Source organism: Ambystoma mexicanum, chromosome 2q (genome assembly GCF_040938575.1).
Source record: "Ambystoma mexicanum isolate Mex_15411 chromosome 2q, UKY_AmexF1_1, whole genome shotgun sequence".
Taxonomy (NCBI): domain Eukaryota; kingdom Metazoa; phylum Chordata; class Amphibia; order Caudata; family Ambystomatidae; genus Ambystoma; species Ambystoma mexicanum.
The window spans coordinates 926,453,274-926,477,337 of NC_090924.1; the positions used below are offsets into that span (position 1 = coordinate 926,453,274).

The 24,064-nt window shown below is 50.0% G+C and overlaps 1 protein-coding gene and 1 long non-coding RNA gene across 2 annotated transcripts in view; one reads left to right on the forward strand and one right to left on the reverse strand.

Moving 5' to 3' along the window:
- The window catches only part of LOC138569854 (uncharacterized), a 29,713-nt gene extending 18,487 nt beyond the window's left edge, over positions 1 to 11,226 (reverse strand). The window contains exon 1 of the long non-coding RNA XR_011303346.1: positions 10,983 to 11,226. This is a non-coding gene — a long non-coding RNA (uncharacterized lncRNA). The remainder of the gene's footprint in view (positions 1 to 10,982) is intronic.
- A 71-nt stretch (positions 11,227 to 11,297) lies between these two features.
- EVX1 (even-skipped homeobox 1) lies at positions 11,298 to 22,679 on the forward strand. The gene is made up of 3 exons (XM_069648236.1): positions 11,298 to 11,854; positions 16,453 to 16,691; positions 20,596 to 22,679. The coding sequence occupies exons 1-3, from the start codon at positions 11,461 to 11,463 to the stop codon at positions 21,121 to 21,123; spliced, it is 1,161 nt and encodes a 386-aa protein (XP_069504337.1). The 5' UTR covers positions 11,298 to 11,460; the 3' UTR covers positions 21,124 to 22,679.
- The last annotated feature ends 1,385 nt before the right edge of the window (positions 22,680 to 24,064 follow it).

The window sequence follows — 24,064 nt, forward strand, 5'->3', positions numbered from 1 at the left end:
TGGTTGTTTGTAGACGCCACAACCTGTCCCCCAGGCCGAATAAAACCGCACACGTGGAAGTTGACCCGGCAAAGTTATATAAACGCGATTTAAAGACGCATTTAAATTGTCAGCGCTCTTGTTTTTACGATCGAAGTCATAACATGTTCACACGTAAAAATAGTTTTTTATTAAAAATGTTTGCGTTCCAGCGATGATTTTTTCACAATGCACCTCTATATTCCTGCTAACACGCAATTAAAAACGACGGTATCATACCATATGCTAATTTCGTATCACCCACGCCCCAATCGCGTGCACATTGGACGGGCAGTTGTCAACATGCTGTGAGCTAACAGTAGTCGAGGGAAGTAATCCTCGTGCCGCTGTCCATGCCGGGTAGTGATAGAAATGGAGGGAATATCTGAATATTAAAAACGTCATCCATCCAAAAGGCATGAGATTGTGTGCCTATGTGGGAAGCTGGTCTCCCGCGTGCCGGCAGGCGCATGAGCGCCAGCAGAACCGCGTGACTGCCCGGCTGACGCTGACCCAATGTCATGAGCACAGCCAGAAAATACAAAATAAGTAACCCGGTATAGGCGACACTCTTCAGGGCCGGGAGGCATCATGCATCTGCTTGGCGCCCAGGTGATGTAGTTCGTGTGTGCTGTGGGGCGCATGTGTGATGTGTGATATGGGATTTTAGCGGCGCGCGGCGTGGCATAAATGTTGTTTTTTATATGGATGTCTGGCTGTAGTGTGTGTGATTTAGTGGCATGTGTGCTATGTTGTATACGTGTTGTGGTGTGGGCAGGTGTCAACTAGGGGACTGTGGGATATGCATGCGAAGTGATGTCGTGGGAACTGCAGCACGGTGCAGTTCAATACGCACAGTTCTTTCAGTTTGTCATTCCCACCTGAAGAAAGTGCACAGCGCAAATAGGCATTTGCCAAGAAAAGGGGTATTACTGTACTATCGCGGGCTAAGTATAAACGGTGCGCACCTTTTATGTCTAAGAATCTGGATCAAAACATTGCATGTAATGATGTGTTATTTATATAGCGCCTTTACCCAAACCGCTTTACAGAGCACATATTTACCTACAATATCACCCAATCGAAATTGGTACTCGACCTCAGAAGGATGAAAGGCTGAATTGGCCTTAGTGAGTGCTCAACCCGGTGAGCTAGTTTACCGGCTGCAGAATATGACTTTAAGACATTTTACAGAGTGTGATAAGCAATCCAAGTGGTCTTGTGGTTAAGATTTGCCTGATTTGCATAAAGGTTTTCAATGGGACGTTCCCATGTTATACCATTGCTGTAAATCAGACCCTAAATGTCTGGACTCACCGGAACCCGAGTTCTCATCCTGGTCACGGCCCTTTTTAATTTGGGGCAGTTTTGTTTATTACATGAAAACACAAAGGGCCTGATTTACAAACACTGCTTTGTAGATGGGTGGACGAGGTCCACCCACGTGGTCCCTAGAGACGTGTGCGCTGGGAAGGTGTGTGATCTTTGATGCTTTTGGATGGTGGGCTATCTCTGCGTGTGCATTGTCATCAAACCATGGTGTGTGTCGTGTGTGACATGAGTGAGGTCTGTATGATCTCTGGTGCATGCACATTGCATGTTGCATTTGTGATGTGAGTTATTAGGTTGTGGAGTTTTATATCACCTTAGCTGCCATGTGCATTGTGCTATTTTGTGGCTCTGAAAAAGGGCGCACAGGGGTGTTGAGTGTGGTTAGTGGGGGGGGGGGGGGAGAGAAAATGCAGCGTAGCTTTGCTGTTGTGGTGATGCGTGCAGTTTGTTAGTACCCTCTGTGCTGGAAATGGACATTCATTACGGGGTGGGGGATCCCACAGAGATGGGGAAGGCCATTTGGGAGGAGGGGGGCGATTTGTGACAACCACCTTCAACACAAATACAAATGTGCCTTTCAGGAGAGGTTAACCATTCAGAAACCCCTAAAAAATAGCCTAGAAGAGGGGTGTGTCATGTCCTATAATGTTGCAAGCAAAGTTTAAAGGGTGCACACCTTTTAAACCTAAAAAGAGTGTAGTTAAATAATGATAATGATGTGTTATTTATATAGCGCCTTAATCCAAAGCGCTGTACAGAGCACATATTTACATACAATATCACCCAACCGAAATTGGTACTCATTTATCGACCTCGGAAGAATGAAAGTCTGAGTCGAACCTGTGACCTGCAGATCACGCTCAGATCACAGCAGCGAGTGCTCAACCCGATGAGTTAGCAGAATAGCTTCTGCAGAGCACTATCCTAACAAGCCATTTCACACACCTCCTGGCTAGAGGTTAAAGTGGTCTTGAGGTTAAGTGTCTCGACCCTGGTTCTGATGTAGTTTTGAATCCCATCATGGCAGTGTTACAGGTCAAAAGCACCTACACTTGAAGGGAGCAAATAGATTTCCTGGGTCTGAGATTGAGGGAGACATTTTTCACCGGATCGCAGATTCGGAAAAATGTGTCTCAATAACCAGCACCGTGTACCCAGGTACGGTGTGTGGGTCTGTTTTCTATTTATTTATTTATTGGATATTTGTAAGGCACCTATAGAACAAATGGTGTTCAAGGCGCCACAAGACAAGATAACAATAACGGCCCTACTAGGCCTTGTAACTTTCGGATCATGCAAGCGCAGAAACAAGAAGTGCGAGGGGGCTGGGGGGTCTGCACGAAATGCAAAGTGCTAAGGTGGGAAGGGAAGTGTAGGGTAAAGAGGACGGGGCACAGGAGCTAGGCGGGTGCTGATGGGAGAGGCCAGGAGGGCAAGTGCCAGGGATTGCACTCAGTTCAGGGAGTGAGGGTCCACTTGCTTAGTGCGAGGATGGGGGTGGACAGAGTGGAGTGACTGGTGCCCTGTACATCTCAGAGAGAACCAGGCAGCCAGCCACAGCGGCAGGCAGGGGTGTTAGCAGCGGAGGGGGAGAGGAAATGAATTAGAGAAAAGGAACGTTTTGAGGAGCTTACGGAACCTAAGGAGATCCGACTCAAGCCTGAGAGGGGCAGGGAGGCCATGCCAGAGGGGGGCTCCTGCGGAGGTGAGAGATCTACGCCCCACTCTCTGCTTAGAGAAGCATCTGATCTGCAGAGAGTTGGAGCTAGAAGACCACAGGGCTCTAGCAAGGGGGTATTGAGGGAGCGAGAGTTGGATGCCGCAGGGTTCCAGGCCCCAGAAGTGGTCCTTTTCCAGAGCACTTGTGGTATTTGTGTCAAGAGGGCCGTCTTGTGCACCTATAATGAGAGGTGGTCTGGAGTATTATTAGTATTATTTTAAGAGCTGCAGTATGCTGATGTCTAATGAGGCTGGACAACCTGTTCCCCTTGGGAACAATACAATTCCAGGTCCGCACTTAGAAGCTGGGTGAGTCCAACATTAAGTGCGATATAAATAACCAATGATAAGAATGTCTGTTGTAAGGGGTGCTCAGTTCAGCTCAGACAGTGGGTGTCTTAGTTCAGGGAACAGTCAGAGGAGACCTTGGTGGGAATTTGGCACATCCACCAGGTGTGCCCATGCCAACAGCTTTGTAGTGGTGTACCTAGAATAGGGCAATTGTGAGGCGTAGCCAGGAGGCACCCTGGAATGTGATGCAGTAGACTTATAAACAGTAGCACGGAGTGACTGGTCATCCGTCGGTACGAAGACAGGTGATGCGGGAGGTACTTTGTTTGCGTAGTATATGGTTTGTGGAATCTATGGAGTCTGTATCTGATTCCCTAGCGTATGACTTGTAGTGTATGGTTGGTATGACTTGTAGTGTATGGTTGGCATGACTTGTAGTGTATGGTTGGTATGACTTTGGAGCAGGCGTTTGTTTGCTCTGTGAGTGTGTGGTTTTTGTAGACCAGTAAATTGTTTACATGATCTATAGCGTGTCATATGCACGTTTTCTTGTATTTTGTTTGTGTTTTTTTTAATAGGGTGGGTAAGTGCTAGTTTGTGGTGTGTGTGTGTGTAGCGTACGCGTGTAGCGTATGCTGTTGACTTCATATGGTGTGTAAAATGTTGATTCTCTTCTGTGTGATTGGTGGTGTGCTCTACCTGTGGTGTGTGAATTTTGTGATTTGAGGCATGCTGAGTGTGTCATCAGTGGTGGGTGACTTGTGCGGTGGTCTGCCTGTGGTTTATTTCTTGTGTTTGAACTTTGGTGTGCAGTACCCCTGCTCTGTGTCCCATGTTTGATAGGCGCTCATTGGCCAAAGTGTTCTGTGCCGTTATTATTGTGTGGTCTGTTTAATCTATGGAACGTAGATGACTCGTGGTGGATGTCGTGTGTGTGGGTGTGTGAGATTTGTGGTGTGTGGGTGGACTGTGTGATCGTTGTTGTGGGGGGAGTTGCGATCTGCTGTGTGTGTGTGTGTAGCAGTTGATCTTGTGTGCATGGTCCGTGGTGTGTGCGACTGGGTATGTGCGGCTTGTGTGGCATCTTTATTGTGTATTACAGTGGTGTCGGTGTGCTTGTTCTGCCGAGTGTTGCATCCGCGGTGTGTGCTATCTGCGGCTTGCACAGGGTGGAGAGAAAGTGGGCAGTCTGGGTGGGTTTACTGCTCCCAGCCTGCCGCAGTTAATGCACGGTGGTATTTGAAGTGCAAAAGGCAGCACATTAAACCTGTCAGTGCCTAGCTCAAGGTTTAACTTACAACCTCCTGCGCGCAGGAGCCCTCCTCGAATGCAGGCCCGCGTGTTTTTGATCAGGGCCCATGTAGTCACACATTCTTTGCTGGAGTTGCCACATTTCCAAGTGCTCGTTAGTGATGTGCCGCCGAAAGAGAACACAGCCTTGACGTTGTTTCCTTGCGCCAACAAAACATAGGACAATTTGAAACACAATGTCTCAGAGAAGAGGAAACCTTGGAACCGTAGATTTTGCAAATGGCAGCACGTTTTTGTAAGTGGTCTGACTTGCCTGCAGAGATCAGACAGTCACCTCTGGAGAGGGCACTGCAGACGTGCCGCCTTCCTGTGCCAGGGGCAGTTCTCGCTTGTTAAATGCAAATTAGACTATTGCTTTCCTAGGCAGAGTGGCCAGCGAGACTCCAAGTAAATCCATGCCCGCGTTTAAGTCAGTCCTCCGAAAGCATGCTAGCCACCACTGGGAGAAATAATACTAGCCACCTCTGGGAGAAAGCATACTAGCCACCTCTGGGAGAAATAATACTATTCGCCTCTGGGAGAAAGCATACTAGCCACCACTGGGTGAAATAATACTAGCCACTTCTGGGAGAAAGCATGCTAGCCCCCTCTGGGAGAAATAATACTAGCCACCTCTGGGAGAAAGCATACTAGCCACCTCTGGGAGAAAGCATACTAGCCACTCTGGGAGAAAGCATGCTAGCCACCTCTGGGAGAAAGCATACTAGCCACCTCTGGGAGAAATAATACTATTCGCCTCTGGGAGAAAGCATACTAGCCACCACTGGGTGAAATAATACTAGCCACCTCTGGGAGAAAGCATGCTAGCCCCCTCTGGGAGAAATAATACTATTCGCCTCTGGGAGAAAGCATACTAGCCACCTCTGGGAGAAAGCATATTAAACTAAACTAAACTAGCCATCTGTGGGACTACCCATTTCTGGGAGAAAGCATGCTAGCCATCTCTTGGTGAAAGCATACTAGCCACCTCTGGGAGAAAGCATACTAGCCACTTCTGGGAGAAAGCATACTCGTCACCTCCGGGAGAAAGCATACTAGCCACCTGTGGGAGAAATAATACTAGCCATCTCTGGGAGAAAGCATACTAGCCAGCTTTGGGCAAAAACATGCTAGTCATCTCTGGGAGAAAGCATACTCGCCAGCTATGGGAGAAAGCACACTAGTCATATCTGGGAGAAAGAATACGAGCCAGCTCTGGGAGAAAGCATACTAGCCATCTGTGGGTCTAGCCATCTCTGGGACAAAGCATGCTAGCCACCTCTGGGAGAAATAATACTAGCCGCCTCTGGGAGAAAGCATACTAGCCACCTCTGGGAGAAATAATACTATTCGCCTCTGGGAGAAAGCATACTAGCCACCACTGGGAGAAATAATACTAGCCACCTCTGGGAGAAATCATACTAGCCACCTCTGGGAGAAATAATACTATTCGCCTCTGGGAGAAAGCATACTAGCCACCACTGGGTGAAATAATACTAGCCACCTCTGGGAGAAAGCATGCTAGCCCCCTCTGGGAGAAATAATACTAGCCACCTCTGGGAGAAAGCATACTAGCCACCTCTGGGAGAAAGCATACTAGCCACCTCTGGGAGAAGTAATACTATTCGCCTCTGGGAGAAAGCATACTAGCCACCACTGGGTGAAATAATACTAGCCACCTCTGGGAGAAAGCATGCTAGCCCCCTCTGGGAGAAATAATACTAGCCACCTCTGGGAGAAAGCATACTAGCCACCTCTGGGAGAAAGCATATTAAACTAAACTAAACTAGCCATCTGTGGGACTACCCATTTCTGGGAGAAAGCATGCTAGCCATCTCTTGGTGAAAGCATACTAGCCACCTCTGGGAGAAAGCATACTAGCCACTTCTGGGAGAAAGCATACTCGTCACCTCCGGGAGAAAGCATACTAGCCACCTGTGGGAGAAATAATACTAGCCATCTCTGGGAGAAAGCATACTAGCCAGCTTTGGGCAAAAACATGGTAGTCATCTCTGGGAGAAAGCATACTCGCCAGCTATGGGAGAAAGCACACTCGCCAGCTATGGGAGAAAGAATACGAGCCAGCTCTGGGAGAAAGCATACTAGCCATCTGTAGGTCTAGCCATCTCTGGGACAAAGCATGCGGGCCATCTATGGGAGAAAGTATACTAGTCAGCCGTGTGTGGGAGAAAGCACACTAGTTGTCTCTGGGAGAAAGCGTACTAGCCAGCTCTGGGAGAAAACATGCTAGCCATGTGTCAGACTAGCCATCTCTGGGACAAAGCATGCTAGTCATCTTTGGGAGAAAGCATAATAACCATTTCTGGGAGAAAGCATTCTAGCCATCTCTGGGAGAAAGCACACTAGTCATATGTGGGACTGGCCATCTCTGGGACAAAGCATGCTAGCCATCTATGGTAGAAAGTATACTAGCCATCCCTGGGAGAAAGCATACTAGCCATGTGTGGGGCTAGTCATCTCGGGGTGAGAGCATGCTAGCCATCTCTGGGACTAGCCTTCTATGGGAGAAAGCATACTTGCCATCTCTGGGAGCCAGTCTGAGCAACTGGACGGAGTGCTCAGACAGATTGCACCTATGATACACAGCGCTCGGGGCGTGTGACAAGTTAGAATGGTCGAACCTGGTTATTAAGGGGTGCTCACAGTTTAACATTCACATTCACTTCAGAAAATGTCTTTTTGCTTGGTTGTACACCCCTAACACCAGAGTAAGAGCAGTGAAAACCGAAGCACGTGCATTTTCATGTCTGTTGCAGCGAAGTCTTAAAAGTCTTGTCTCTCTCAGTAAACAGGACACTGTTTAGAGCGGTGGTCTTCAAACTGGAGGTCTGCCCTGCCTATGGAGGCACAAAGGAGTTCTGGGGGAGGATGGGCAGACTCTTTAAAAAGGCATTACGAGGAATGTTTTTAATACTGAAAGGGACCAAGGGGGCTGCTTTTAATAGAAAATATAAGCAATAGAAAATCTTAAAGAGCCTGGGGTCCCGGGGACATCCTTTGGGCCTAACTCGTAGGTGGCTGGTTGGGGCAGAAGCAATATTTGTGCTCAAGCAGGAGGCGGCGGGGGGTGGGGGGCAAGGGGGAGGGTTGTTTTGAGACAGTTTGAATGCGACTGGTGTAGAGGCAGAGAGACACATATGTCCGGTGATATATTCATTAGAGAGATGGAGGTAGATTAACAGAAAGATGGATAGATGGATAGAGAGATAGATGGACGGCTGATAGCAGCTAGCAGGGACTTGGCCACCCATACCTATATTCGTATTGGCTAAAATGCACACACACATTCTAAACTCCTCTGATGAATTTTCCCATATCTGGGACTTCGGTCCCATTCTAAACTCCTCTGATGAATTTTCCCATATCTGGGACTTCGGTCCTGGGGCGTTCACCTACAGCGCGTTGATGCCACAACAATGGGAATAGGCGCTTTACAAATGACAATTACATTACTTAGGTAGGTGGATAGAGAGACAGGGAGATGATAGATAGACAGGGAGATGAATAGATAGCTAGGCAGATCATGTACACTACAGGAAAATATCGGACGTGTTGATTGCCAAAATAAATCTTCAGCTTCTAGTGCGAGCGCTCATTCAGTCGCCCTCTGCTTGCTGGTAACCTTTGCCATGCTACACACACGCATATTCAGTGACATTCAGTCGCCCTGTGCTTGCTGGTAACCTTTGCCATGCTACACACACGCACATTCAGTGACACGCAGAACGCCCGGTGCCCGCTCACTGGCGGACGCGAGAATGCCCCGTCTCTCTCTCTCTCTCTCTCTCGGGGACACACTGACGCAGCAGGGCCCCGCACGCTAGCGGCCGCGGGCCAGTCTCCGCATCCGCGTCCCGCGGGCAGGGCCCCCGCCGTGTCAGCTCGAGGAGGCGGCCTGGGGAAAGCCTGGCTCGCCACCCGCTGCTTTCTCACGGAGAGCTCCGACATCCGCCGGACAGGGCCTCCCCCGGGACGCGGCATTTCATTTCCACTCAGCAGCCCCATAAAGCGGAGCTGCTTTTACGCCGCGGTGGCTGAAAAACGGCTTCCCCTCCATCAAAACAGCAAAAATAAATTTTTCTGTGCAAAGGAAAAAACGCTACAAAATGTATCGGAACCTGTGATGTTTCCGTTTATAAAAACAAACCACACATTTATTGAAATATGTATTTAAAATGTCCTGGATTTGCTAATTTCTTTCTATGCCCCCTTTGACTGAGTGCCTAGATTCGCGAACCCTTTATCGCGAATATATATGAATACAATAAACTATCATCATTTATTGAACAATGTTATTATATACGTCTGAAGTGCTTAAAAACGTAGCCCGTTCATTCCACTAAATATTGCAAGAACGTAGTGTCCACCAGGAATGCCACGTGACACCCTGACAGCCGGAATCAAAAATCCGGCTCACAGTGAGGCCTGCGCTGCTGGGGCATTGGAATGATGTATATTTCCCTCACCTTGCCGGTTCCATTTCCTCGTCCCCTGCAGCACTGACGCGGAAGGACGTCACGAGTCTTTGCAGTCAGCAAACCATTGCCCTGCACTTCTTGGAAAAGACACTGGCTGCTCAAGGAGCACCCCGCAGAACGCGCAGGCCAGCCGCAGGGGGAGACGATAACATGTGGGTTAAACGAGGTCCCAGTTACAAAACGAGTTCAATTCTGTCCCCGACACTGAGAACAGTGCCCCAGAACTACCCCCGGAGCAGGGCTCGCCCCGCGTGTGTAAAGGGCTGCCTGCCACTCTGCGCTGTGAGGGGTAGCGCGGGGAGTAGGGCGGGGGGGGGCCTCTTCACACCTCTACACAGGGGCCTGGCGCCCCCTCATCCATTTTACATCAAGGGCCGCCGGGAAAAGACAAATAAAAAGGGCACTTACTTCAAGTGACGTGCCCCAAGAGGGGAGGTGGGACCCCGCCAGTAGGTCACGAGGAGGCTATAATATCAGCCCGCTCCCAGGGAAGAGCTGCCTGTGTAGTGTCCAGCTTTACCACCCGCTCCCTGCTCACTGGCACCAGGAACAGCAGCACCGGGACCTTAGCCCTAAACAGCACCCTGAACCCCAAGCAGCACCCTGAACCCCAAGCAGCACCGGGCCGTTAACAGATCCCCTGCCAGTGTACACACACACGTCCCCTCATCAACGAGCAGCCGGGCAACACTATACGGTACTAGCAGAAGCCTGGCTTGTTGGCAGCACACTAGTCGCAATCACAGCAGCACCCCCAAACCACGGGCACAGCACATCACAGCAGCACCCTGCCCATTGGCATCAATCGAAGCAGGGCCGTGTTAAGCCCCACTGGACATTCTGGACCAATCAAAACTAAACTGCAGCGACAGCACAAGAGAACAAGCAGCCGCCACCGCAGTGCACTTGGACGTGGCAGCAGCCACATGTAGCAGCAGCAGCTGCAGCCCCTTAGGACTTAGAAGCAACCCCTTGGCACATTTGCAGCCGCAGCAACCGGAGCGGCTCCATTGGCAGTAACCAGCAGATGCATCACCATGCCTGCACCCTAAGCCACTAGCAGAAACCCCAGCAACACACTGGGCAGATGGCACCAGAGGCACGCCACCCTTGGAATGTGCAGCAGCCACAGGGACACCCTAAACTATTAGCAGCAACCACACCATCACCCGGGGCAGTAAGCAGCAGGTACACTGCCACCAGAATTACAAGCAGCCACAACCGCAACAGAAACCCATGACAGCCAACAGTGCAGCAACCTAGTCAGTTGGCAGAAAACTAGCAGCAGTTCCACTGTCACCATAAGCCACTAGCAGAAACCCCAGCAACACAGTGGGCAGTTAGCAGCACATACACTACCACCCTTGGAATTACAAGCAGCCACAACCGCACCCGAAACTCATAACAGCAAACACAGCAGCACCATAGTCAGTTGGCAGCCAATCAGCGGCAGTCCCACTTTCACCATAAGCCACTAGCAGAAACCCCAGCAACACACTGGGCAGTTGGGAGCACCCACACTGCCACCCTTGACATTATAAACAGCCACAACCGCACCCCAAACTCTTAACAGCAAAAACAGCAGCACCCTAGTCAGTTGGCAGCAAATTGCCAGCAGTCCTACGTTCAACATAAGCCACTAGCAGAAACCCCAGCAACACACTGGGCAGTTGGGACCAGATGCACGGGACTGTTGAAATTAGCAACAGCCACAGTAGCACCCTAAACCAGTATCAACAACCGCAGCAGCACCCTGGACAGTTAGCAGCAGATACATCGCCACCCTTGGAATTATAAGCAGCCACCCCTGCACCCCAAACCATTAGCAATTACCCTGGGACAGCAGCGCAATGGGTCATAGAAACAGCCGCAACAGAACCCTGAAAGCTGGCTGCGGCCACAACAGCACAGCGGGAATGAACAGCAGCCACAGCAAACCCGTGGGAAGCAGCAGCAGCCGCAGCAGCAGCACCCTGCGAGTTTAGCAGCAGCCGCAGCAGCAGCGGCACCCTGGGAATTAGCAGCAGCGCCGGGCCCATTAGCAGCTCGCGCTGCACGCCTTTCATCTTGCTGGGGGCAGCAGACGCTCCTATTTATCTGCCTGCGGATCAATGGCGTGGCGTCACCAGTGGCACTGGGAGGATGACGATTGCACCATTAAGGGATGACAGCTTAGAAAGAAGAGGGCAATGGTGAGATCCCTCCCAGAGCCAGCCCGGCACCGCGGAGAGCGCTCCTCGTAGGTCACCGCAGCCTTCCTGCCCCCCCACCGCTCCCGCACCGCTCCAGCACCGCGCCCGCACAGCCCGCCATGGACGGCCGGAAGGACATGCTGCGCTTCCTGGAAGGAGGCCAGTTCGGAGCCCTGGCGGGCAGGAGGGTGAACCCCCCGGGCCCGGAGGCTGGGGGCAGCCCGGGGCCCGAACCCCGGGACAAGCTGCTTGCCCGGGGCTGCTTGAGTCCCAGACCCGGCCCCCTGATGGCCCGGGATAGGGCCGCCGATGAGGATGGGGTGCCGGGCAGCGGCCCGGAGGGCGGACGGTCAGCTACAGCGCTCCACCCCCACACCCCGGCCTCGGAGCCCCTCGGGTCCGCCAAGGAACCGCAGAGCAGCTCTGACACTGAATCGGATTTCTATGAAGAGATCGAGGTGAGCTGCACCCCGGACTGCACCCCAGGAAGCGCCGACTACCAGCACAACAAAGGTACCAGAGAGAGAGAGCACCCCTCCACGACGCTGGCTGCAGGGCACCAGCTATCCGCTGTAATACTTTTCTGTGCACAGGGCACCGCGCAGCTAATGGCACCGGGCAGATAATGGCAATAATGCCCTACTGGGCACCGGGCAGCGAATTCCATTAATGCCCCTCGTTGCATGGGACGCTGGACAAATAATAACTGGAATGCCTCTCTGTGCCAGGGGTATCCGGCAGATAATGCCAATAACGCCCATTTCTGCGCGTGGTACTGGGCACCTAAGGCGGTTGATGTCATTTGTGTGTGTTGGGCACTGGGCATCTGATGGTAAAAGAGTGGCCCCTTTGCGCATGAGATGTTCGCCCGATAATACCATTAATGCCACCTCTGCATGGGGCATCAGGCAAATGTGCGTTAGGCCCGGGCATCCATTGCCAGCGATGAAAGGTCTCGTGGGTGGGACATACAATGGCAGCGAGGTACTCAGTTCATACCGCAAGGGAACCGGGCTGCTAATTCGATTAATGCCCGCTCGAGTTCCCAGTGCGCCGACAAGCCATTCCATTATTGGGAAGGATACTTGCAGGTGGGTGGGGGGCGGGCGGTGGGGTCATTGCCGCAAGGAAATACCCCCCTTAGTCGTAAGCAAGCGAACGATTCCCAAAGTGGTTAGTTTATTTTCCAGCCAACATTGGTTCGCTTTTTATTCAAAAACAATTATTTCTGGAAGTGTTAAAAAAAAGTGTCACTAATTGATGACATTATTGGATAGATGCGCGGGCGTGTGCGTGTCGCACACGCCCACGCATCTATCCAATAATGAATTAGTGACACTTTGTTTTAACATTTCCAAACATAATTGTATAATTTATATAATATACGCACAACATGTAACGTTTGTTAAGACTTATAAAATGCTCGTTGTGTAATTCAAAATCAATATCCCACATCAAAAAAAGCGTTCTGCTTCGTTTTCTGTTAAGTTCTCAATGTGCATTTACACTAACAGAAATATGCCGAGGAAAACGTGACGTGTCCGTTGTTATTTTTGTTGTATCTGTTCCTACACCCCCTGCGTGGTTGCTTGAGAATGTGGCGTCCTTTGTGATTCACGCTTCCCAGCGCCGGTCGGTGGGGGGCGAGGTCAGCGCCGGTGGCATCGGGGCTGCCCGCTCCTTGCGTTTCAGCGCTGGCAGTGGAAGATGCCCGTCCAGTGCCCGGGAGCCCCGGGGGACTGGGATGTCTGCCGGGTGGTCGGCAAGTGACGGGAGCACCCATTAGGAGCCTGCAACGCCCACCGCCCCCCGGCCTCCTGCCACCACCGTGGCTGGTTGGTGGCACCAGCTCGGGGCTGCACCCTGGAGTCTCCCATCTATATCCCTGGGTCTGTCCGGCAGCAAGACTCGAGGTCTTCTAAAATGATGTTCAACCCCCCCAACCCAATAACTTAAGCCCACCCTAGAACACGTCTTCCACCCTTTACAATGACGGCAAAAGGCATCAACCAAACTGCGGGCAGTAATCTGTGCTTGTGGCCCTGTAGTCGCGGGCCAGTAAATGTATCGCAAATGAGTTCCAGCGCCTCACGGTGTGAACTCATCCTAGGGCGGAGGGACGGCCGTGCCAGCTGAAAGCTACTTTGCCCTCCAGTTGTAGGCATAGCACACATGTATTGTCTTATCAGATTCCCACCGTATATATTAATGCAACATTTTAGACAACACAAGTCTTTGGTAGAGCTATGTAATATGGAGTCAATTAACATATAATCAGCGGCAATCGCTCACCTACATATATTAACAGATTAAAAGGGGCGTCTCTTTATCGCTGCCTATTCCACGAAAATAACCGTTTCTCCGAAATTAACATAAATGCAAAACGACAACAAATTAACATGAACCGCAAACAAGCGATTGGATATTAAACCGTCCCCAGGAAGGTGCAAACAGCCCCAAACATGACCTCCTGCAGAAATTCAAACAGGAATACACTACTAAAGAATTCCACGGAAACGGACCTGCAGTTTCCATGCTGCCGCCACAGGGCGCTCCGCGGAGAGAAGACGCCACCTTCGCCCCCGGGATGGCAAGAGGTGGACATACAGAGACAGGGCACGGCACGGCGTCGCAGGGAGGAGGGGGGGACAGTGCACTCCGGGTCAAGCGCTACCGTCGTGTGTCCCTGACAAGGGGTTGCAGGTGGCAGAGGTGCCGGTTTTTCAGGGTCTACGCAAGCGGACCTTTTTCTTTTGACCCTGGCGGCCTATATGACTTACGAGCACAGGATAAAGGGAGTGAGGGCTCCTGCCAAAAAATGAATGTTGTGCCAAAGGACATGTGCACAGTGTATTGGGCCTGGTTTACAAAACGGTTTTGAAATAGCGCAATCCCATTGGAAAAAGCTTTGTAAATCAAGCTATAGCTGCCATTTTGTCGGCCTCCAAGTGCTCCAGCGCGTGTTGACGTTTCTCCCCTGTTCGTCGTGAATCCATCTACACAACGTGTGTAAGCGTCCTAGTGACTAACACTCAGAGCACAACACAAAACAAAGATGGGAAAGCGGAGCCAGGGATGCGTGGAGTGGGTTAAGAGAAGAGGGATGAAGAAGAAAGGAGAGCAGATACAGGGAGGTAGGGAGATCGGATGGAAGGAAAGAATGGGAGGGGGGGCAATAGAGCATTCCCTGGGTGGGAGAAGCTTCCTTACACTCACTTCCATGCAACAAAAAAAAACAAACGTGCAAGGAGGGAGAAAGAGGGGGGTGAAGAGAAGGAGGGAAAGGATGAAGGGAGGAATGCAAGGAGGGAAAGGAGGAAGGGCAGGAGGAAGTGAGAATATAGTAAGGAAGGAAAGAGGTGGGAAGGGAGGGATGAAGGGAGGAAAGGTGGAAGGAAGGGAGTGAAGGAAGCATGGGAGGAAGGGAGGAAGGATAGGAAGGAGGGAAGGAAGGATGGAGGGTGGGGAAAGGGAGGGAGGAAGGAATGCAAGGAGGGAAGGGAGAGGGAGAGAGGGAAAGAGGAAGGGAGGAAGGATGGGAGGGAGAAAGGGCAGGCGGAAGTGAGAGGGTAGTAAGGAAGGGAAGAGGGAAGGACAGGAGAGAGTGAAGGAAGAAGGAGGAAAGGGAGGGATGAGGAAGTAAGGGAAGGGGGAAGGAAGGATGGAGGGAGGAGGGGAAGGGAGCGATAAAGGAAGTAAGAGGGGAGGGAGAAGGGGGCAGAGAAAGAGAAAAAGAAAGAAAGGAAGGAAGGAAGGAAGGAAGGAAGGAAGGAAGGAAGGAAGGAAGGAAGGAAGGAAGGAAGGAAGGAAGGAAGGAAGGAAGGAAGGAAGGAAGGAAGGAAGGAAGGAAGGAAGGAAGGAAGGAAGGAAGGAAGGAAGGAAGGAAGGAAGGAAGGAAGGAAGGAAGGAAGGAGTTTGGATTAGTGGAATGAAGCCCAAAGGAAGGAGGAAAAGTTCATATTTCACAGGATAGGTTTGGGGGAGCCATGGCTAGGAAGAGGGGGGCTGAAAAAGGGAGGGAGAAGAAAGTGAAAGGAAGCAGGGAGAGAAGGATATGGAGTCCACCAGTGTCCTAGCAAGGGATGTGGTAAAGGGCCGATGCTGGAAGAGAGCAGGCACAATGGTTAAGCTCTAGAGGGTGTGGAGGTACAAAGAAGAGACACATTAGGGGGGTAGGTTCGGTGTGATGCAGGAAGCACAGAGGGTGGAATGGGGGCTCCGCTGAGATCAGGTGCCTTATCTGCCCTCTTGTGGGCTGGTGGGAAGTGTGTGTGGCCAGCCTCTGCCCTTGCCTCCGTGGGCACATCTGACGGGCAGGTTGAGGCCAGGTGTGTGCTCAGGCTCGAATCCCTTTTTTAATGTATTATTATATGATTAAACCTTTCACAAATCATAGATATGTGTAAAATACAATATCATCATTCAAACATCACATTACTAAGTCCAATTACTAACCAATAATAAATAAATAAATACATAATGTCATTTTAATTCGTTTGCAATCAACTGTCTGCAATTGTAAAACTTGGCAAATCCTTTACATAGCCTGTTTGTTGCTAAAATTAGAGACATTTCCCAACCTCCTAAAATCCGGCCCCACGAATGATCTTCTTCAATATTATCAATATGATAGATAACACGCGCATAAAGCCCAGCACTCAGTGGCTTAGTCGGGGCCTACAGAGCTGTTTGTGCGTTTTCATTATAGCATGAGCTGCACGTTCCCTTGTTTCTAGAGACCCCCAGTCTTGTACCTAGCACCCACAGAATGTAAGGGACTGAAACAGGCCTTCATAAAACACCTTTTTGGTCCATGTGGCCTCTGTGGGCCTAGTGGGGGCAGAGTTTGTGTGGGCAGGATCCCACCACTCGCTGGTGTCTTTTGATAGCTGAATAGAAAGGCTGGTACCCAGCGTGTGTTGGGGATCTGGGCAGAATTATGGGGTATTTAAGATGTTTCTGTTCATGGTGGCTACGTAGAGGCTAATATGCTGACTCGTGGATCTGTGGTCAGGGAGGTGGGAAGGGAGATGCTGTTATTTGACTGTGGTCCTCTCTCTTGTCTCAGTGCAATTGGATCTTTTTTTCAACCCGTCTTGCTTTGTGTGCAGGGCAGTGCTCTGAGGGAAGAGGAGGGAGCCCCATTAATGGAGGAGACCTCTCGAAGGGCAACGGCGGCATCCAGAACAGCATGGGCTGCACTGCCGATCAGATGCGCCGCTACCGGACTGCTTTCACCAGGGAGCAGATTGCGCGGCTGGAGAAAGAGTTCTACCGGGAGAACTATGTGTCAAGGCCCAGGAGATGTGAGCTTGCAGCCGCCCTGAACCTGCCGGAGACCACTATCAAGGTACCTCTTCTCCTCACATACGTCTGCCGGCATCATCTACACTGGTACCATCTCCACTATCACCACCTCAGCAGCATCCCCGCCACTAACACTGGCTATACTACACGAGGCCCACCATGACCAGCATCACTTTAGTTATTTATTTAATTGTTTTTTATAACGTGCCTAATACCATACCCGAGTTGGGTTTCTAAGCGCAGATCTGGGATTCGAACCTCTGTTGCTCTGCGTGGTCTTACTTCACAAGACCAGCTCGTTGGCCATCCACCGCCTTCACTAGCATCCAGGCGATCAGTATCCTCTATGCTAGCCTCTGTTTGTTCAGTATCAATAGCACTAGCAGCATCTCCTCCAGCATAGCATCTACCAGCATCCCCCACATCACACTACCACCACCGCTGGGTGCTCTGCGAGCTCCGCCCACCAACCAAACCGACACCGGTGCGACCTTCATCAGCTTCACCTTCAATAGCATCAGTTTGGAACATGACCGCCATCAGCACTGTCTCCAATAGGAGCAGTTCCTCAAGCCCCACCTCCATCAGCAATGGCCTCCAGCAGCGCTCCTTCCACCAACACTGTATTGCACAAGCCCCACCTGGACCAGCATGACTTCCACCTCCTTCACTAGCATCCAGGCCATCAGTACCCTCTACACTAGCAGCAGCTGGATCAGTATCAATGTAACCCCCACCAGCATCACCCACAACCCCACTGTGAGCTCTGCCCCCACCAGCCAAAGGTCATAGGCTCCTCGAGGATCACATCTACTAGTGCGACCTTCATTAGCTTCACCGTCACTAGCACCACCCTTCAGCATGACCGCCATCAGCACCGTCTCCACTGGTAGCAGCTCCTCAAGCACCTCCTCCACCAGCATCAGCCACCTCCATGAGGGATACTTCCCACAGCTGCTGGCAGCCGAACCACAGCTAGTGGAGTTGACACTGATGGCTCGGGGCTTGAGCAGCATCGCCTATATCTGGATACCATCTTAGAATCCCCTCCTCTAGCACCTACCCAGCTAGCTGCCCCATCACTGCCGCACATACTATATTCACCACCGCAACTGCCAGCACTGTCTCTTCCGTCGCCAACTCCCAGCCCAAACCGCAGCAACTCCAGCAGCACTGTCACCTCATTTGACGCCATCTCTGCTAGCAGAACTTTTGCCAACTTAGACTTCACCAGGACCACCAGCATCAAGTGTGTCAGTCCCACCCCAAACAGCACCACACATGGTAGCATATACGATCAATGCGCAGTCATAGCAGAAATGACACACCACCTCTCCATGACCTCTAGCAGAGACACCCAAGGCAGCCATGGGAGACCCACACAGGAAAAGGGCTCAGTTTCACCAAAAACAAACTAGAGAAGATACAACTGTCATCACTTTTTCAATTTTGTAGACTAGAGTGAAAGTGACCACAGAAGCAGAGTAGGGGTCTTTGCCACATGATGTAACAGGGACAGGTCAGATCAAACATGAGCCCTTTTGCAGGGAAACCTTTGTCAACATTTCCTGCGGGCAAGCCGAGGTGTTCGGAAACTACTACGGTAGTGGCTTGGAGCAGATTCAAAGCCTAGTGACATTACTTAACAGAGCGTAAGGATGTTAAATGTGACCAGGTGCCTAATATTTGCACCACTGTTCACCAGACTAAGACGTCTTACAAAAATCTGCAGCATATCTATGATGTGGATGTCTATCCAGCTAACTGTATAGCTCATCCATCTATCCGTCCATCCATCTATCCATCCATCCATCCATCCATCCATCCATCTATCCGTCCATTCATCCATCCATCCATCCATCCGTCCATCCATCTATCCGTCCATCCATCTATCCGTCCATCCATCCATCTATCCATCCATCCATCCATCCATCCATCTATCCGTCAATCCATCTATCCATCCATCCATCCGTCCATTCATCCACCTATCCGTCTATCCATCTATCCGTCCATCCATCTATCCGTCCGTCCATTTATCCGTCCATTCATCCACCTATCAGTCTATCCATGTAGTCCGTCCATCCATCTATCCATCCATCCATCCGTCCATCCATCTATCCATCCATTAATCCACCTATCCGTCCATCTATCCGTCCATTCATCCACCTATCCGTCTATCCATCTATCCGTCCATCCATCCATCCATCTATCCGTCCATCCATCTATCCATTCATCCACCTATCCGTCTATCCATCTATCCGTCCATCCATCTATCCATCCATCCATCTATCCGTCCATCCATCTATCCGTCCATTCATCCACCTATCCGTCCATCTGTCCGTCTATCCATCTATCCGTCCATCATTTAATAGTTTATGTTTCAGTTTATATATGAGCTCATAGTTTACAAAGAAATGACACATAGTAGTGACACTGAAGAAAGGACACTATCGCAAATGTTTATATATATATATATATATATATATATATATATATATATATATATATATATATATATATATATATATATATATATACACACGAAATATGTGCAATAGCACACGTTTAACATTCTAATAAATTAGGTAACTTGGTACAACATATGTATATGTTGATCTCTGTGCCACCACGCAGAGGTATGCCAATCACCACAGTCCTACACAACCAACGCAAAATCACATTACAAAGTGCAGAGAAATGGAAATATATATATATATATATATATGGCTTGGCTCAAATAGAATATTCTACTTTCGCCCTGTCTGTTTGCATAATATTACTTGATTGTGAATATTCTTGCACTGGATATGGTGTAATGAAATGTAAAATTTTAAAAAATATAAATGTTATAATAAATCTTCAAGGAATGCAGCTAGAATGGGATGGGATAAGCCATGATTAAAATTTGGAAAATCTAGGGGACTATAGAAAGCGTGCCTCGCCCATCATTTTAGCGCTGGAGCCTGAAGTCTATTTATTCAGCTCCAATGGAAATGGCATTTGCCTGTTTTTTATTGTATTTTTTAAACGCTGGAAGTGGAAGCGGGTGTAGGGGGGGCGTGTATTGTGCGGGGAAGGAGCTCCAGTGAGAAATGTAGAAGCGGACCTTCCCGGCTGATGGCATCTCGTGCTTGCCCCAGAGCTCGTCGGTATTGGGTCATTGACTGCCAGGGCAGGTGGCGTATGCCTGGGAAATCTAGGAATGGCAGGCATTTGTAAGATGGCTCGGCAGGTTAAACGCTCCCTTCTGTGATCTATGTTTGAACTGTAGGTTGCAGGTTCAAACCCCGGGGGCCCATACATGAGTACCAATTTCGATTGGGTAATAATAGTAATGTAGGTACATCTGATCTATTTAAAGTGTGGTAGACTAAAGACAAACAAATTATTATTATTATATAAAATGATTGAGTATTATTTGCATTCATATTGGACAGCCTCTGCACTTTAAACTCGTGTGCGGAAATGTTAAAAGAAGACATGATTGCACTAATACCTGAAAATCCTATTCTTTGAAAAGCCTTTCAGTGGATGGGGGTTTTGGGGGGCGCTGCAGGTGGCGGATTTGGAAGAGTGTGTTTCTTGTCTGTGTATATGTGACGTCATCGCCCCATATTCTCTTGAAGGGTGTCACGGGAAATAAAGTTGCGTCTTGTGCTCAGAAAGGACCAATGCATTAATTAGAAATAGCTCTACGGGGTCGTAAATAAGTATATTTCATGTATTGTTTTTTTTTGTTATCATAAAAACATCAGCCATTTCCAAAACATTGAATACAGTGGAATTATCGGCAACGCAGCATCTAAAACGCCTCACGGGTGCGAATTGCAGAATTGCAGCATTGTCTCTCCCTTTGTGTGTTAATGTATAACAAATATGTCGATGCCGTTGCAGGCCGCCCTGGCCCGCGCCGTACTGACCGGATGTCCCCTTTCCTCTCCCCGCAGGTGTGGTTTCAGAACCGGAGGATGAAGGACAAGCGGCAGCGCCTGGCCATGACATGGCCGCACCCGGCGGACCCGGCTTTCTACAGCTACATGATGAGCCACGCCGCCGCCACCGGCAACCTGCCCTACCCCTTCCCGTCGCACCTGCCGCTGCCCTACTACTCCCACATGGGCCTGGGCGCCGGCTCGGCCTCGGCCGCCGCCCCCTTCAGCGGCCCCCTGCGGCCCCTGGACACCTTCCGCGTGCTCTCGCACCCCTACCCTCGGCCCGAGCTGCTCTGCGCCTTCAGACACCCGTCCCTGTACCCGTCCCCGGCGCATGGGCTGGGCACGGGGGGCAGCGCCTGCTCTTGCTTGGCATGCCACAGCAGCCCCTCCGGAGGACTGGCCCAGAGGGCCTCGGGCTCGGACTTCCCCTGCTCGGCCACCACGCGGGCGGACTCCTTCCTCACCTTCACCCCGTCCGTATTAAGCAAGCCCTCTTCGGGGGCCCTGGACCAGAGGGAAGAGGTGCCGCTCACAAGATAGACCACCCCAAGTCCGCGAACTCTGGCTACTTCTGGTATTTGAACCTGTGCGTCCAGAGGAGGACACAGCCGTGAAACTAGACTAGAACTTGGTCGACCTCCGTCTTTGAAGGATGTACTTCCAGCACAAAAGATGAAAGGAGGAGTCTGCAAAGGACCCGCGTGCGGGTGAGGAACACTGAGGAACACTGAGGAAGCGTGGAGCACCAGTGCCCACATTACATACACGGGGTCAAGAATCTGCGTAATCCTTGGACTACCATAAAAATAAAAAAAAGGGAAAACGGACAGATGTCACGTTTGCACCACTGGATGGCTGGGAAGTTGAACTCTGATATACTTGAAAGTCGAATAGCTGTCTACAAAAAACATACTCACATGCGCCGAGAATGTTGTTTTTCCAAGGTCTTTATTTTAAATTGAAACATGATAATATGTCTGTTCTGCAAAGCAAAAGTATTACATCCTGGCCCCGCACGCGAGTATTTACTGTAACATACACTGAAAATCTGTACATTCAGGTGGTATAGGTTGCTTCTTGTTATAGACCCCGGGGCCGGCGGGGGGTGGGGGGGGGCTCCTGGGCGGGCAGAGGACGGCCCTGCCAGGCGGACGGGGTTATTAGCCGGCTCCTCTCGCAAGTGACACTGTCTCGTTAGGGTCTGCCGGGATAATGCGGGGCCCACTGGCCAAATTAGCGAGTGATGTATATGCGGGAGGGTTTCTGAAAGTCGAATGTATAATAATGTGCTCTCCGAGCCGAGGACCCGGTGCCAAGCGCTAACAAGCCGCCGAGGGAGGGGATTAGGCGGGTGGGAGCGGCGTCCGCCCCAGACAGGCACGGGAGCTCCGGCAACCTGCCTGGCTTTCAAATGTCACCCCCAGCCCTTGTTTAGTTCTGCTCACCCCGAAACGGTCGCCTTCTCCCTCGGCTGGCTCTCAGATCTGTGGTGACTTTTTGTTTGCCTTGGTTTGTTCGTGCCTTTTGAAGAGGCGTTATGGTTTACGCTGTTCGACAAGGGAGGTTTATTTATAGTGTGTCACGTCCTTTCCGCGCACACCCATGCCCGGGGTTGGGATACCCGGGCAGAGGGCAGACCCCTGCCCCGTTTCAGCACAAAACTTGGGATTCGATGCCCTTTTTTTCTTTTCTTACAGTTGTTTCGAATAAGAACTATGAAACCATCCCAAAGAACACTGTTACACGCTGTTACTGTTTCCTAATAAACAAGGGTCGGTTGAAACAAAAGCAGAAAGTGGCCGTGGTTTTACTTGGTGCAGCGCGACATGTTTCTGTCCACAGTGAGCTCAGATGCAGTGCGGGGCGAGGGACCACTCTTGCTTAGAATCGGAAAAAGTCATTATCTGTAGATCGCTCTCACTATCATTCTATCAATGGGTAGCTTTATCTGCCTATCCATCTCTACAGCGCTATATATATATATTGACCCAGCCAACTATACATTTACCTATGTATTGGCTCTCTTGCACTCTATATATGTGTACGAAAATTGCCATCGTTATGCATGCAGTACATATATTTGGGAGGATTGAAGAGTGCTGCTCAATTTTACCTGATTGCATCAGTGTGAAGAGAAAAAGATATATATATATATATATATATATATTTTCATATATATTCATATATATATGTATGTATATATATATATATGCATATGTATATGTGTGTATATATATATATATATATATATATATATTACACATTCAAAAGGTGCTATACCAATGTTTTAACTATATATATATATACATATATATATATATGTATATATATATATATATAGCTTAATAATGTTATGTTATTGTCCTTTGAATGCATTGAAGCAAGAATCCCGCATATAAATGTTTCTATAGCATATGCTTAGCATATTGGCACCTGTTACTTAGATACGGGTATTTTTCGAGCTAAATGATGAACGTTTAGGATCAATCCCTTTGGCGTTCGGAGCCTGAGCTCATCCATAGGTGCCGCGCGAAAAATGGTGTATTGCATTAATGCCGCCCACGGTATAATTACAAGGACCTCAACTAATGCCCTTATCACACACAGTAATGGTACTCCAGGAAACGGTGGTTTCTCGTTATGGAATTGTGAGTCTGTGCCCGACGAATAATGTCAAAAATAAAAGTCTTAGGAAACTGTGATATGACCAGGATGCGCCTTTTCAAGACACAGAACGCGGAATGTTTCCGCCGCCATTTTTGCCCACTAGCCTCCGGCCATTTTAGGTATTCATATTGTCGGCAAATAGGGTAGTATAGAGTGTAATTTGTAAAGAGTGATACGCATTTAACGGAGCATCGGATATTCGCAGTCACTACTAGAAGAGAAGGAAGTTGGCACAAGTGTTATTATGTCTCCCAATGCACGCGGTTTGCCCCCTGCTGGGTGCACGGCGAGGGGCTCTCGGCGAACAGGGCCCGCCATTTCGCGAGCTGAGCGCTGGGCTGCTGACAGGTCAGCGGGCGGAGGGATGGAGGGAGGAGAGTGGGGGACGCGGCAGCGCAGCCTTGTTTCCACCTAATGGGCACCTAAAATGAGGTGCCTGCAACAATATCGGAAAGTGCAAGATGGATGACCCCTCCCCGTGTCCAATCAGCGGCCGTTAATTGACCGTGTTTCTCTGTAATTGAGCCACGGCGCCTTCAAATTGAAGTTGAAGATGTAGAGCCGTGCCCTCCGGTGTGGCCAAGTCGCACTCTGAGCTCCGCAGGGCAGTCGCCCCAACCCCCCAGCCAGGGGCTTCTGGGTGTTTACAATCCTGGCGGCATTTCTGCGAAAACACCACCCACATAATAAAGAAATCGAATTGTTTGCAAGCGCTAACAGTGCCTAAAATGTTTACCGTGTTTCTCTTTTTCCAGTTGTTGGAGAAAACACATTGTCATTTTTCCATGTTTCCCTCCTCCCTCTAAAATGACTG

Coding starts and splice junctions, on each gene's coding strand:
- EVX1 (XM_069648236.1), top strand. CDS start 11,461: ATGGACGGCCGGAAGGACATGCTGCGCTTCCTGGAAGGAGGCCAGTTC. Junction 11,855..16,452: donor CGACTACCAGCACAACAAAG/GTACCAGAGAGA, acceptor CTTTGTGTGCAG/GGCAGTGCTCTGAGGGAAGA. Junction 16,692..20,595: donor TGCCGGAGACCACTATCAAG/GTACCTCTTCTC, acceptor CTCTCCCCGCAG/GTGTGGTTTCAGAACCGGAG.